The sequence below is a fragment of the Prionailurus bengalensis genome, chromosome A1 (genome assembly GCF_016509475.1).
Source record: "Prionailurus bengalensis isolate Pbe53 chromosome A1, Fcat_Pben_1.1_paternal_pri, whole genome shotgun sequence".
Classification (NCBI taxonomy): Eukaryota; Metazoa; Chordata; class Mammalia; order Carnivora; family Felidae; genus Prionailurus; species Prionailurus bengalensis.
The window spans coordinates 211,986,775-212,003,479 of record NC_057343.1 but is presented as its reverse complement, the minus strand read 5'-3'; the positions used below and the strand labels follow the sequence as shown (position 1 = coordinate 212,003,479).

The 16,705-nt window shown below is 39.4% G+C and overlaps 1 protein-coding gene across 1 annotated transcript in view; it reads left to right on the top strand.

The window, feature by feature from the left end:
* IL7R (interleukin 7 receptor) overlaps positions 1-7,480 on the top strand; it is a 28,089-nt gene extending 20,609 nt beyond the window's left edge. Inside the window, exons 5-8 of the mRNA XM_043600026.1 lie at positions 1,265-1,427; positions 2,326-2,419; positions 3,537-3,612; positions 4,012-7,480. Coding sequence (XP_043455961.1) covers positions 1,265-1,427; positions 2,326-2,419; positions 3,537-3,612; positions 4,012-4,515 — 837 coding nt within the window. The 3' untranslated portion in view covers positions 4,516-7,480. The remainder of the gene's footprint in view (positions 1-1,264; positions 1,428-2,325; positions 2,420-3,536; positions 3,613-4,011) is intronic.
* Positions 7,481-16,705: the final 9,225 nt, after the last annotated feature.

The following is a 16,705-nucleotide window of genomic DNA, read 5'->3' as shown; positions in this document are numbered from 1 at the left end:
GTATAGTACTTACATAAGTGTAATGTCTACCCTAAAACAGTTCTACCCTCCTTCTACCACACAAACGAGGGTACCTTGGTCCTGTTCTCTTGAGTCTTCATTTGAAAATTGCACCAATGGAAAAGCAACTATCGTGGAGAAAGGAAGCATTAAAAAAAAAAAAAATATATATATATATATATATATATTGTGGGGCTCAAACTCATCACCCCAAGATCAAGAGTTGCACACTCCTCCAACTGAGCCAGCCCAGAGCCCCAAGAAAAGAAGAATTTTGAATAAATGATACCAGGACAGTTAGCTGTTTGGGGAAATAATTAAGTTAAATGCCTAACTTAAAAAGTAGAATAAAAAGATGATTTAAATAAATTATGTAAAAGTGAAAACACTAAACAAGGTAGAAAAAATATAGGTAAATGCTTATGTAATCTTGAGATGAAGAAAAATATTCTAAGCATAAAAGCAGTAAAGAGAGAAAAAGATGGATACATATGAATATATAAAAATAAAGGCTTATAAATGTCAGCACACATGACAATCAAAATTGTAAGGCAAATTAGATATTAGGATTAAATTGCCATACATACAACTGACAGATGGTTAATATCCTTCATATATAAAGAGGTCTTATAAATCATTAAGAAAAGGACAAATGTAACAACAGAAAAAATTAGCAAGAAACTTGGAAATGTCTCATAAAATAAGATATATGTAAATGCAATAAATATATGAAAACTAATAATCAAATAAGTATAAATGTAAATAACAGTGGAATATTAACTTTTTATCCATCAAATTGATAGTTTTTTCTTAAGGATAATGCACATTGCTGAAGAGACTGTTGTTCTCTATATTGCTATTTGCAATGTAGAATTGAATCTTTCTAGAGAGAAATTATTCCTGCTCACTTACCTTACCATTCCCTTGTATTTTCCTTTGGGATGTGAAAGAGGAGAAAAAGAGAAAAAAAAAGAGAGAGAGAGAAATCGAAGTGTGGAAAGGAAGGTGGGGGCCTGGGAGTGATTTATATCCTCCTGGTATTGAAGAGTCCAGCTCACCTAAACAAAGACCCATGGTACTGTTGCCCTCCTTGACCACTGGTAGCATCATTTTGAGCTCACACATGCTCCTCTCCATGTCATATCTCCTTTTCCTAACAAGAGTACCCACATGACTAAAGTCACTTAACTTGAAATGATTTGGGGGATCTAGGCAACATGTCTTTTTTGACCCTAAAAATATAATGGCATGTTTTGCTCTTTAGCATGTGAACTTATCCAGTACAAAGCTGGAACTCCTACAGAGAAAGCTACAACCTGATGCAATGTATGAGATTAAAGTCCGGTCCATTCCTAATCATGACTATTTTGAAGGCTTCTGGAGTGAATGGAGTCCAAGCTTCCACTTCAGAACTCCAGAGATCACAGGTGGGAAGTGACAGCAGAATCTTTGTCCCCTGCAAAGTGCTTTGCATGTTAAGGTGTGTGAACAAGAGTGAGAGGCAGAAAGGTGAAAGGAACCCACATGTTAGGACTCCCCTGAGGGTATGTTTACACTGTCTTTGGAGAATGACCTGCCATATTTGCCCCTCTTGTGAAGAATAAGGAAGTAGTGGGAATAGAACCCATAGTCATTGATCAAATGATATAGGCTGCCCTGGATTCCACTGACCCAGGTGTTCTTGGGAGCTGATAATAATTCTGAATAAAGTCCCCACCTACTACCTCCACTCTACCAATTTAGACTGGAATCCCAATGGCTGGTCTCTCAAAAGCTCCTCTAGGGGAACACCTTTTGTGATAGAAGATGAGCAGGTTAGTGCTGCTCATTCATGCCTCCTTTTCCAGAATAACAAAGGTATCCACATGGTCTAGGAAGTGAGAATGGCTAGAAAAGCCAAAGAACACGGCTCACTCCACATATACCTTCTCTTTGAAGTATGAGGGGAACAATTCTTGACATACCAACATCCCATTCTCAGACTGGAACTTGATGAACCTGTGAGGTAGAGCATCCCCCTCCTGATTCCCCTGCTAGGTTTACTTCTCTTGATGGTAGATGTTGGGGAAAGAGTACTGCTATCCTTAATGCTGGGCCACTTTTACATTTCAAATGAGATGTTCTACACCTGGTCACTCACGTGAGTGCCACTTACTGAAGCCAAAATTCTTTGTGCATAAAGCTAGTACATTATCCTGTTCACTGAAGGGTGACTTTGAAGAAATAGTAAATGGTCTCGAGTTACTAAATAAACTCAAAGCATACTGAAAGCTTCCCCAACTCCATGTTTAATGATTACTAACAAGATCTTTCCTTGCATTCCAGGGAGGATGGATCCTATTTTACTAACTATTAGCATTCTGAGTTTCTTCTCTGTGTCTCTGATGGTCATCTTGGCCTGTGCATTATGGAAAAAAAGGTGAACTTTAATCAATAGGATGGTTACATGGGGTCCCAGACAGTTGGAGCTCTAGCCTATTTATTGATGAGAAAACTACAAAGGGAAAAAGACATTTCAGGAATTGTAGTGCCCAACATCCCTCCCCACCCTAAGGCACTGGTGAATTTCCACATTTAATTTCATAAGGGGTGAAAATACATAAATTAGACATAGGGCAAACCCTGCCCCCAAACTTCTTCTTCTAAAATAGTGGGAACCATGCCTCCAAAATGTCTGGGCAGCTGAGGGTACCCATGGAAAATACAGAATGTATTTGAAGTCTTGAATTTCAGCACACAAATTCATGGGACTTTTGCATTCTACCTCATGACAGAGCCCTGTCTGTTTCATTATGAAAATGATGCTTTTGACACATACCATCAAGTTATTAATATTCTAGGAAGATGCCTTCAGCACAGTGCCACATGCTCTCATGATACTTCAATTTGTCTTTTTGTCTTTTTTAATGTTTATTTATTTTTGAGAGAGAGAGAGAGAGAGAGTAAGTGGGTGAGGGGCAGAGAAAGGGGGGGACAGAGGATCTGAAGCAGGTTCTGTGCTGACAGCACAGAGCCTGATGCAGGGCTCCAACTCACAAACCATGAGATTATGACCTGACTGAAGTCGGATGCTCAACCAACTGAACCATTGAGGTGCCCCATGATACTCTAATTTCCCTGGGTGGTTTAGAAAATATTCCTCACTTCCACAAAAATCAGAGCAGAGGAGTTGCTATCAGTTAAGAGAAGGAGTAGGATGACAACACCTATATTAAGAGTAGAAGAGCCGGGGGAATGTTGGTTTCATAGCCACACCCTTGCCAAGCCTCACTGTTCCTCTTCTCCAGGGTTCTCTCCCAAAGGTGTTCATAGAGATCACTGACAATGACCCCTGGTCCAACTCCTCTGTGAATTAATAGGACACTGAGGCCCAGGGAAAGCAAGTCGCTTGTCCAAGTTCACCCGCCTAGTTGTGGCTGAGCCAAGACTAGAAATCTGCTCTTCTGATTTCTGGCTCAGAATTGGTGGAAAGACCTATTGTGCATGCATGCTCCCTCACTGTTCATTTCATCTTTCTCAATGTCCTCTTATTTCAGAATTAAACCTATTGTGTGGCCCAGTCTCCCAGATCATAAGAAGACTCTGGAACAACTTTGCAAGAAACCAAAAAAGGTAAGTGCTTCTGGTGATTCTATCACAATGTTGGAGGCATTCCAAAAGCCAAGAATAATATTGCAGGATAGGGAACAGTTGAACCACAAGTGTTGGTCTTTTGTGCATCCCATAACTGCAAGATCCTAGCTGCAGCTCCCTGGATATAGAAAACTAAAATGAGATACAAGTCTCAGAAGTCTCCTGGGCTTTCATGGGGCTGGAGGGCATGGCCAGTCCCTTCAGACTGACATGTCAGAGTGCATCCAGTGGTAGAGTCAACTAGAACATGTGGGTAATTCTCTGACATTCTCTGGTAAACCCCTGTCAGAAAGTTTGTTACATCTTTCCCTGAACTGAACCTTTGCTGGTGTGTCTCTTTGGAGCACTCTCAATGCCTTCTCTCTTTTTTTGGTGTAGAATTTGAATGTGAGTTTCAATCCTGAAAGTTTCCTGGACTGCCAGATTCATAAGGTGGATGGCATTCAAGCTAGAGATGAAGCCGAAGGCTTTCTGCAAGACACTTCTCTGCCACAACCAGAGGAGTCTGAAAAGCAGAGGCTTGTAGGGGGTGTGCAGAGCCCCATCTGGCCATCTGAGCATGCAGTCATCACCCCAAAAACGTTCAGAGGAGATTCACCCCTCAGATGCCTGGCTGGGAATGTCAGTATGTGTGAGGCCCTTGTGCTCCCATCTTCCAGACCCCCAGACTTCAGGGATGGTGGCAAGAATGGGCCTCATGTGTACCAGGGCCTGCTGCTTGTCCCTGGAACTACAAATGGCCCTGGGCCCACTCCATTTCCTTTCCAATCAGGAATCCTGACATTGAACCCAGCTGCCCAGGGACAACCCATTCTCACTTCCTTGGGATCGAGCCAGGAAGAAGCCTATGTCACCATGTCCAGTTTCTACCAAAACCAGTGAATTTTCAGAAACCCAGGACTGGAACCATGATGACTGACAAAGATGACTGAGCTCTGCCTACTCTTCCTCGAACCACAAAGAAGACAGAATTAAGGCAAGCCCTCTGTATCATCTACAGGATTCAGAAGCATGGCTTGGATCACTCCTTTTCACTCCAGGGGCATTTGTCTTGAGGCAGGAGCACTCTGCTTCAGGCAACCCAAATTATTCCATTATTTAAGGAAAAAACAAACAGGAAAGAATGAAAGAAAGGATGGAGGAGAGAAGGGAGGGGGTAGGAAGGCAGGAAGAGGGCAAGGAAAGAAAGAGGAAAAGGAGAACAAGGATGATAGCCATCATTGTTAAGACTTACTATGTACCAGTGGGCTCTACATAGCTCGTCTCCCTACATCCTCATAGTAATCCCAGGCATTGGTACAATTATTATTATCATTATTATTATTCTCTTTTTTAATAGATGATGGAATGGAGACTTGGAAGTATGAAGTAACTTGTCCATTTTGCTCCCCCCTCAGTGTGGGGTTTGATGGTCGGGAGTCTAACCATGGTTCCCCCCAAAGCATGCGCCTTCTCCTTGACTAGGGACTATCCTATTCTTGAGTGACAAACCCCACTAATAACAAATGGGGTGACTATGTCATTTATTGTCCAAACTGGGTCATTTTTGAAAGTGAAAGGAGGAGTTATAAATATTCCAGGACAACAAGCATAAACCAGGAGTGTCCCAGACAGCGACATGGCCACCAAACTAAAAACACTGAGAAAGAGAGGGTCATGTGATGTATGAACTACCATGGCCAGCCATGTCTACGAAAACTGAAGTTTGTTCCCCACATATCCCATTCGATTCTGTTTTTCTGAAAAAGTAGAAGCCCAGAATTTCTGTTGTTAGTTATCGAGAGCATGATTGTCTTGCTAATACCACCCGGCTGCATCCATCTGAAATAGAAGAACCTGTTGCCAACTCCAGACACAGGTGCATTTGAGCAATGAGCCGGGAATAACACTTCTCTGTGTGTAGAGACTGCCCCAATCCAAATGCATCCACAAATTGTCCTGAGTTTTATACCTGTGGATGTTGCCACAAGCTTCAGGGAGAAGAGTTATAAGCACATGCAGTGAGCGAGCCGACTGGGGCCATGTTCTTGAAGGTAAAGAACATGCATTTCTTGGTCTAGATGAATTTTTAGTGACGAGCTCAAACCAAGTCAAGGCAGCTGAGAAATCTCAGCTCAGAGGAGTGCTGCCAACACCCATCCCACAGCCCCCCCAGACCATGGACAGATGCAGAACCACACAGAGCAGCAGAGGCACAGGAAGTAATGAAGGGCATAGTTCAGGGTTTTGTTTTGTTCAAGGGGTTGTTTCCATTGTTTTTGTTTACATTTTACACCTTTTTGTCCTGTTAGTTTTTGGGGGGCTAAGTGTTTTTAAGTTTTCAATTTTCTTGTTTTGTTTTGTGATATCTGTAAAGGGGGTTTTAAATTTTGGACTAAAATCATATCTGTTAGCTTTGAGGCCTAATGATAATAAGATCATTTACTCCTCTGTTGGCCATTGTACTTTCCAAATCCTTTTCTCTGAATCAGTAGTGATGAATATAATCTCTTATTCCCTAGATTTGTTAGTGCTTTTGTGATTTTCAAAGCATTTCCCTAAGCATTATCCCTTTCATTTCCTTGGCAAGTATTCATGGAAAGCCTGCTATGTGCCAGCCACAGGGTTAGGTGAATAAAGTTGGGGACCCTGCCCTCATAAGGTGGAAAATCTGATAAAAGTGGCAACTTTGTAAACAAATGATCCAATAACACAAAGTGCTATAATAGAGGCATGTTCAGGGTGCCCAATTGCAGACAGTCAGGGAAAATGCCAGACAAGTGATATACATCTGTGTGGCGGGAAAGCAGAACCTACCTGGTGTGTCAGCCCTAGAAGACATTTTCCACCAGGTGGACATGTGTTCTTTACCTTTTGTAGAAATGGGAACTAGGTCTCAAAGAGGAGGTTATCACAGGAAATCCCATGCCAACCGGGGTGTCCTATACCTTATTCACAGAGGTCCTATGAGGTGTGTTGTTGTCATCTTTAATTTCTGGGGAAATTGGAACACAGAAACCTTACATGTTAATTCAGGACTGGAAGCCCTAAGTTTGTTCCCCTGATATAATAGACAATCTCTTGAAGAAATCAGGAGATAAGTCTCGATAAAGATCAAAGCCACCCCCACTCTAAAATCCCATGTTTCAGTATTTTGGGGCACACGTTATTATTTGAATTTAGTGTGTGAATGTCTGTTACTGGAGGGATTTAAAATCCATGTATTATACTCTTATAATCATAATTGCTGCTAATGATTGATTTTATACTCAAGGACAAGGTATAATGTCAGATTGCAAGTTTGTTCCCACCAACCTCCTTTTGCATTTCATTAGGAAAGAAAAATTGGTCTCAGACACAATGCATAAGTCAGAAGCGTGAACTGCTAGTTCTGTAGAACATGAAATGAGAACCAGTAAACAGGCAGCTGATTTGGGCAATTAAACAATCTTGGCTGGGTCTAGGGAGCCCCTGGATTATTCGACTGATTTTCCACTAGCCTTTGCCTCTCCTGTCATTCTAGTTTCCACGGAAATTTCCTTCAGAAAAGCCAAGTAGACGCTATTTCAGATGTGCATATTGTGTTTCCATAGCACTTCTGGAGAGGCTACAAGACGGAACCATCAGGAAGGTGGTGAGAATATGTGGTCAAGACATCTGGAATGGTGCAGATCAGATGGCATTTGTGTCAGCTCAGTGGTTTTTTTCTGGGGTTTTTCTAAAAACTACCCATCATTCACTACAGTGAAGGTCTCTGATTTGACCATGTACCTCCCATATGCATTACAAACATTTTGCAGAGCTGCTAAGTATACAACTATCCGACGTGTGTTACCATCTCATATTTAATTAAATGCTATGGAACTCTCTGTGCCTGTGCTTGTCTTCTGTGAAGAATAGGGACAGAATAGGCCACAGACCTCCTCAACCACTGAAAACATTCTGGTGTCACTTGCTGTCATTTTATATTTGGATTTTCAGAGGAACGTCACTCATCGATTAAGTAATTAATTCACAAGTTAATGAATTAAACAGCAATTTGTTGAGGATCTGCCTTGCCTTACTTTGTTCCGTGCTAGGCACTGGAGTTACAGGGATGAAATGTACTGTTCCCAGCTCACTATCACAGGGGGACAGAGACACATAGGGATAGTTCCAGTGTCGTATCACTGCTTGCAGGCAAAGCATTAGGATTCTCAGTGTAAACAATGGAAGCAAATGTAGGCTGATTTGTGCAGAAAAGGAATTTAATAAAGGCTACTAGAGTGCTCCCAGAATATCTGAGAATCGAACATGGAGTTCACAGAGCCTCCCCTTATCTCTACCACTGGCACATCCAGAAACTGAAAAGAGCCTCCGCCATTGTCACCACCAACCCCAGAGCAGAGCGAGCAGCAACGTCCAGCAGCTTCACCTACTGGCCACCAGTTTAGAGGTACAGCTGGAGCCTGTGGTTGATTAGAACTATGCCAAGCTCATGTGCCTGGGCCCTAGCAATGGGAAGCAGAGAAGAATATAGGTGGCATTTACATCTTCTCCAGTAAAAGGCTGTGCCTCATAGATTGGGGTGGTCCCCAAATATAGGAAGGACATTCTGCCACTGGCTGAGAAAACAAACAAACAAACAAGCAAACAAACCAGGGAGGTAATGTGAAGGAAATCGCACTTGATGTGGCAAGACAGAGTAAGTAGGAATGTGCCAGATACAGGAGCCCAGAGGACATTTCCTAGCAGAGGAAACAATGCGCTCAAAGCCATGGAGCTGTGACAGAGCACTGGGGCATTTAAGGAGTTACAGCTACAATAGGTGATGTCTCCTTGTCAGCCTCAGTCGGGAACAGTAGGGCATTGGTGGTTATTCCCAAAAGTCAGACACAGGGCACTTGTATAAAAAAATAATACATATATGCCTGGAACATTTTATTTTAATTAAAAACATTTGACTGTATGTCCATTCACCACCCTTTTGTAACAAGGCCAAACTTTCTCCTTTGGGTTGTGGGTTCCTGACCATAGTTTCACCTTATCTTTCTTTGGTAACACACTGCAAAACATCAACTACTTTGTCTAGTTTTGCTTTCTTTAAAATGGATAAGGACTTTCAAACACCTACAAAAAAATCTAAGTGTAGATGCTTAACTTTTTAAAGGTATCCCTCAGCCTAATCTTGCACCATCATATTATCAAGCATATGGGTAGCAATATTCTTTTTTTTTTTTAATTTTTTTAATTTTTAATTTTTTTCAGTTGAAATTTTTTTTTTAGTTTATTTATTTTTTGAGAGAGATTGAGAGACAGAGAGAGAGAGAAAGAATCCTAAGCAGGCTCCGCACTGTCAGCACAGAGCCTGATGCATGGCTCGAACACACGAACCCTAAGATCATGACCTGAGCTGAAATCAAGAGTTGGATGCTTAACCAACTGAACCACCCAGGTGCCCCTAGCAATATTCTTTCAACATGCCTTTGTCAAGTATTTTCAAACCATTGAAGGTAGTTCTTATAGATCAGCATCAGACTTTCTTTGCATACTCATACTTTATCAGCTTCATAATGTGATTACAATAACAGGTTGAACTGGCCTAAATGAGTCTGGGACACTCAGGACTGACTTGGGTGAGTTTGTGTCTCACTTGGTGGGTACAGAGAGCACTGGAGGATAGCCTGCTGGCAGCCAAGTCTCAACATGGGTGTCAGTGTATCTCACAGAGAGAATGAATGAAGAGTGTTGCTGGTTCATTCAGCAGGTGGTCCATTGGAAGCCATCCACAGGCACGAAGTCTACTGAGCAGTGGCTGAGATGGCATGTGGCACAATTGGTGGGGACCAGCGGTTAAGCATTTGACATGCCAGGCTTAGAAGTTTTGATTTAGCCTTCAGGGGGTGGGGGTACTTGGAAGGATTTCAATCAGGGGTGTGGCATAATAAATTTCATGTGTGTATGGAGAAATCCTAGAGTACCTTATGCTTACCCCTACTGTCACCACATTGATCTGCAATTACCTCATCTGACTCCCCTCTGGTCTTCTAAGCACTCTATGACTTATTGGGGTTTATGTCTGTTGTTAAACACAGCACCTAAGGTCTAGAAGGCACTTAACCATAAACATGGAATGAATGAATCAGCATGTTAGTGAATGATGCTATATTAGTCAGTGTGCTTCCTCACCATCATTCAGGATAGAATGATGCCAGGCTGGGATGCTCAGAGGCAGGCACTGCATCCCTGAGTGAGCAGCACATCTGGGCAGCCACGTGTAAGGAGTCAGTTGCCTTCCCCATCCACAGTTACCTCCCCAGCTGCACTATTAACCACTGTAACCACAGAAACGGGGAAACAATAGGGTGAAGGAATTTTCCAAAGCTTCATTTCTGTGATGAATATCTGCATTTAATCTTGTTTATTCATTTATTTAGTTTATTTTAGATCCACACTGAAGTCTAATCTAACTTCTACCTTTTATTTGCTTGTGGCATTCATGTGGGATTTGTGTATAGTTCACAAGGAGGTAGCTGTTCAGGCAAAGAAAGTATGATGAGTAAAACTTGGTGGGTGGGAGGAATACGTTAACACTCCAGAAGCTACTGGTGAAAACCAAATGTGAAGCAAATGACCCGGGAAGCCCCTGAGGTTTGAAAAATAAAATTTCAATGCTGAATTCTGCAGAAACACTTGAGTTGATCTGGTGGACTCCTCAACTGTAAATTATTAGGGTCACTCCCTTTCTACTCTGGGTAAAGGTTTCTCAACAAGGAGAAGAGAACTCGCAGAGGCTGAGGACTTTTTCTATGACAAATTAGTTGCTGCAAAGTATAAATTGGACTAACTATTAAACAAAAAAGATAAATAATCAGAAAATGTTTTAATATTAAGTTAAAGACACTTTTATCCACTGAGAAGAGTGAAATATTGCTTTTATAGCCTAAGGAATAATTTAATTAGATAAAAATCCAATAAATGCCCTATCACAAGACTGATAAATATGCTGTGAAGTCCCTTTTTTACATATTAATAAAATTTCATGAATTAAGATGTGACATTGGCAATGTAGATTTAAGTGATGCTTAAGATTTATTTTTTAATGAAAAAATACAACTTTAGTAAAATAAAATAGAATATAAGCTAGAGTCATGCTCAATGGTGAAATATTAAGTACTCCATTAAACTTAGAGATAAAACAGCAGGAATTCCACTGTCACCACATTTAACATTGTTCTAGAAATGCTATCAAATGCAATTAGACAAGGAGAAAAAGAAAGAAACATAAATATTAAACAGGATTTTAATGTTTTATGAAACTAAATATTTATTATTGGCAGATGAAATCATTGCATATTGCAAAACCCAAAGAGACCAAGCATAAAAAAAACAATAACAAAAACAAAACAAAACACTAAAAGACACTAACACTTCATTAACATCTTTGATTATAATATTTACATATGCTGATATATTTCTTTAAATCTTCACTGAATATTTGTTACTAAACTAATACTTGCTTGTTCCTCAAAATTCAAGAAACACAGACATCTATAATACAGCAAGTAAAAGACCTCATTCCTCAACCCCACTACTCAGAAATAGTCATATTTCATAAATGATGTGTAGTCTTCTACATCATATACATATATATATATACATATATATATGCTATTATTCTAAATATCATGTGGAAAAATATATGTTTAAGAAGAGCCTGCACAATTCTGGAGAAGAAAAGAATTGAGAAGAGTCTATATGGGTGGTTTTGACATTTTATTCATTTTTTAGAGGCAATATAAATTACTTTCGTTATACATTTACAAGTCACAAAATGATAATAATTATCAGCACAAAAATTTGCAAGGGTATTACTTGCCTAGAAACTGCAGATATCCCTGGTTAGATTTTTCTTTTTTCTTTTAATTTTCTTTTTTCTTTTTTGTTTTGTTTTGTTTTTTGACAATCAATGGAATAGATAGAAAACCTATGTGTCCAGATCCGTGTACTTAAAAAATTTTCATTTGCTTTTAATTAGTAGATAAAGGTGCATTATTTAATAGAGATTAGAACAATACACTAGCCAATTTTAGATAAAGAGGAAAGAACTAACTGACTTCTTCTAAAATAAATCCAACGTAGATCAAAGATATAATTTTTAGAATGAAAAATATGATAGAAGACATGGGCAAATAATTTTATACTCTTTGGATGTAAAAAGCATTTCTAAAAAAGACATAAAACCCAGAAACCATAAAAGAAAAGGAGTGATACATTTGCATATGTAAAATATAGAATATTGGTAATTTTTTTATTGTATTAAAAAAATCCACAACAAAAAGAAAAGATAAAAATAAACCGGAAAAATATAGTAACAATGTGACAAACTGCTAATAGCCTTAATATCTAAAGAGTCTTACGAATCAATAAGCAAAAAACAATCTAAGAGGAACATGAACAAGCACATGAGCTGCAGTTTCACAGAAGAAGTGAAATTTATTCTAAAAATATGAAAATATGCTGGATCTCCTTCAGAATAAAAAAATTCACATAACATAATGAGGTAAATTTTTTACCTATAAAATTGTGAAAATTAAAAATATTGCCAAACTTCAATGCGGGGAAAGGTATTTTCATATACTTTTGGTGTGAATGTAAATTACTGCAAACTTTTAAGAGGGTGATTTGGAAATACATAGAAAAATGTAAATGGGTATATTCCAAAATTCCACTTTTTAAATGTTTATTTATTTTTGACACACACAGAGAGAGAGAGAGAGAGAGAGAAGAGAGAATCTCAAGCAGGCTCCACACCGTCAGCACAGAGCCCAACATAGAGCTTGAACTCACAAACCATGAGATCATGATCTGAGCTGAAATCAAGAGTCGGATGCTTAACTGACTGAACCACTCAGGCACTCCTCAAAATTCCACTTTTAAGAATTTTCTAAAGAAATAATCACAGAAAGGGCTCAAAAATTATGCACAAAAAATATCTATGCAGTACTGCTTCTAATGGAGAAAAATTGTAAATATTCTAAATAAAATATGGTATATCTATATTATAGAATATTAACAAAATCACTAAAAGAAATATGGCACATTTTTAGATAACTGATAAAGAAAAACATCTATGCCATTTTGTCAATGTTTCTAGAAAGAGGAAATTCTGCAGAGGCTCCACCTCCCTCTTACTCCTTCCCCCTCTCATTCCCACAATGAGAAACTACCAGATTGATCTGTGTATCTGTTAGCTATTGCTATATGGGTGCTTAGTAACAATCCATGCCAAAACTGAGTGGCTTCAAACAACATCATGTATTGTCACAAACTTTCCATTATGTGGGAGTTGAATGACCTAGGTTGGATTCTGCTGGGTGGTTCTACTAGTATTAGCTGGGAAGAGTTCAACATCAGCAACAGAACAGAAGTCAGCTGATTTAGGCTGGGTTCAGCTGGGAATACCACTGATCTGTGACTTTCCTATCTTTTTCTTTTTTTTTTCATGTTTCAATAAAACTTTATTTATAAAACCAAATTGTGGGAGCATCTGGCTTCTGATTGTAATTTTCCCATCCTTAGATCAACAGCTAATCTACTGGAAAGATGTGGTTAATAGAAAAGAGAACTTGAGAAACAAATTTTGTATGTTTTCTGGCATTTGTTACTTATTTTTTTTTATGAAATTTATTGACAAATTGGTTTCCATACAACACCCAGTGCTCATCCCAAAAGGTGCCCTCCTCAATACCCATCACCCACCCTCTCCTCCCTCCCACCCCCCATCAACCCTCAGTTTGTTCTCAGTTTTTAACAGTCTCTTATGCTTTGGTTCTCTCCCATTCTAACCTCTTTTTTTTTTCCCCTTCCCCTCCCCCATGGGTTCCTGTTAAGTTTCTCAGGATCCACATAAGAGTGAAACCATATGGTATCTGTCTTTCTCTGTATGGCTTATTTCACTTAGCATCACACTCTCCACTTCCATCCACGTTGCTACAAAAGGCCATATTTCATTTTTTCTCATTGCCACGTAATATTCCATTGTGTATATAAACCACAATTTCTTTATCCATTCATCAGTTGATGGACATTTAGGCTCTTTCCATAATTTGGCTATTGTTGAGAGTGCTGCTATGAACATTGGGGTACAAGTGGCCCTATGCATCAGTACTCCTGTATCCCTTGGATAAATTCCTAGCAGTGTTATTGCTGGGCCATAGCGTAGGTCTATTTTTAATTGTCTGAGGAACCTCCACACTGCTTTCCAGAGCGGCTGCACCAATTTGCATTCCCACCAACAGTGCAAGAGGGTTCCCGTTTCTCCACATCCTCTCCAGCATCTATAGTCTCCTGATTTGTTCATTTTGGCCACTCTGACTGGCGTGAGGTGATACCTGAGTGTGGTTTTGATTTGTATTTCCCTGATAAGGAGCGACGCTGAACATCTTTTCATGTGCCTGTTGGCCATCTGGATGTCTTCTTTAGAGAAGTGTCTATTCATGTTTTCTGCCCATTTCTTCACTGGGTAATTTGTTTTTCGGGTGTGGAGTTTGGTGAGCTCTTTATAGATTTTGGATACTAGCCCTTTGTCCGATATGTCATTTGCGAATATCTTTTCCCATTCCGTTGGTTGCCTTTTAGTTTTGTTGGTTGTTTCCTTTGCTGTGCAGAAGCTTTTTATCTTCATAAGGTCCCAGTAATTCACGTTTGCTTTTAATTCCCTTGTCTTTGGGGATGTGTCGAGTAAGAGATTGCTACAGCTGAGGTCAGAGAGGTCTTTTCCTGCTTTCTCCTCTAAGGTTTTGATGGTTTCCTGTCTCACATTTAGGTCCTTTATCCATTTTGAGTTTATTTTTGTGAATGGTGTGAGAAAGTGGTCTAGTTTCAACCTTCTGCACGTTGCTGTCCAGTTCTCCCAGCACCATTTGTTAAAGAGGCTGTCTTTTTTCCATTGGATGTTCTTTCCTGCTTTGTCAAAGATGAGTTGGCCATACGTTTGTGGGTCTAGTTCTGGGGTTTCTATTCTATTCCATTGGTCTATGTGTCTGTTTTTGTGCCATCCTATCTTTTTCTTGAGACAGAAAGGGAACTCGGGTTTATTCTTTTCATAGTAGAGGCACAAGAGAGCAAACAGAAACACAAAAACCTTTTGAGGCTTAAGCTCAGAATCAGCACACCTGTCACTTGCACCTCATCTTATTGGTCAAACAGGCCAAATGACCAAGCTCAAGGAGTGAAAGAATACTTTCTTTTGTGTGGGAACTCTGAAACATAAGGTAAAGCATGCAGATAGGAAAGGGATGAAGAGTTGAGTCACTAATGCACCTCCTTCAGTCAGATATGAAGACAGATATAAGGCCACATTTACAGGAGAACACAAATGGCATCCCTATCTGAAGAAGCTCCCCTGTCCCATCCATACAGCAGCAGACCCAAAGATACCTTCTCTTCAGTCCTTAATGAAATGGCTTTTGTCTATACGTGTACTGGGAATCTTTAGGGAAGGAAAAGTCGTTGGCCAATAAAAGGGTTTCAATATTTATAGATCCTTTAATCTAATAACAAAAAATATAGCCATTTCTCACATAAATTGTTAAGCAAGAGGAAAAAAACACACACTTCTCTCCTAAGCACAAAATGTAATTTCTTCCCTTCAGTATGACTGACCCAGCTAAAGTCATGTGCACATCCTTAGACCAGTGCCAGTCACTAATGAATGCCATGCACTGACTGGCTTGGAAATGGCTCACTTTCTGGACCTGGGGATGAGATGGGAACCTGGACAAAATAGGGGTGAGAGGAAGGAAATAAAGGATGTTAAGCAAACAAAAGTGTCTACTACAAAATATATTTTTTAAAAAGTATATATAGACATAGAAATAAAATTAGAGTTAGAATATGCTCAGAAAAACTCTGAGGCAAAACTTTGAAGGCAAAGCTCCAAAATGTTTTCAGTGGTTATTAATAAGGAGAATGGAATGATAGATTACTATATAAAAGTAAGGGATTTTCCAATTACTACATTTGTCTTCTTTTCCTTTTGGAAGGGAGTATATATGTTTTATTATCATAATAAAAATAATTAAAAGAATAAAGTGTTTCTTAATATAATTCTTACTTGTAATTAAAACTTCCATTTCTTTCTGTAATGTTTAATTTTCTAGAATAACATTGATACTGATTTATTCAAGAAAAAAATGAGATTCTACTGTTCCAGAATCATCATCTGATTTCTTCCTTGTGTTATGGGTGACACAACAGTGAACTTCAAGATTTCCCTATCCTCCTATCTTTTTTTTTTCAACATTTATTTATTTTTGGGACAGAGAGAGACAGAGCATGAACGGGGGAGGGGCAGAGAGAGAGGGAAACACAGAATCGGAAACCCTATCCTCCTATCTTTTAAATAATTACTGAATTCCAGCACAGTTCATTGAGCACCTCTTGTGTGCAAATTGCAGAGATAGATACTATGGAACAAGATGAAATTGTAACCAGGGCCCAAGGGTGCAAAAGAGCACCTGGCTCCAGGAATCCCAAATAGACCAGGTTTGGCCACTCATCACTGACAAAATCCAAAGGCAGAGAGATGAACAGTGGTGAAACAAGAAAGGAATTTATTTCAGTGAGGCCAGGAAGACAGAGGTCTGATGTCCCCGAGGCTGTCTCCAAAGTAAAAAAAATACTTCTAGGTTTATATAAGGAAAATATGGAACAAAAGTTGGTGGGTACATGTAGGTGAGAAGTAAAGGTCAGGTCAATCACTGCTTTGGGGTCAGTTATGTGGGGTCTTGCTAGCATCAGGGCAGTTATTGCTTGAAGATGTGGTTTTGGTTCCCATTATGGGATGCTTTTCCTGGCAGATCTTTTGCCTGAGTTCAGAGATGAGCTGGAAAAACAGAACCTAATTAGGTAGAAAGTACACATTGAGGTCAAAATGGAGGTAGCTAAAGTCCTATTTCAATATGACACATCTCTACGATTCACATCTCTTCTTTATCCTATCTGCTTTACTATCCTGGTTGAAAAATCTCATAATTCTGCCAAAATGGTGTCCACATAAATTTGTGCTTTCCTTTATTTGTGCTTGGCAGCATCTTTTCCCTTCCAATGA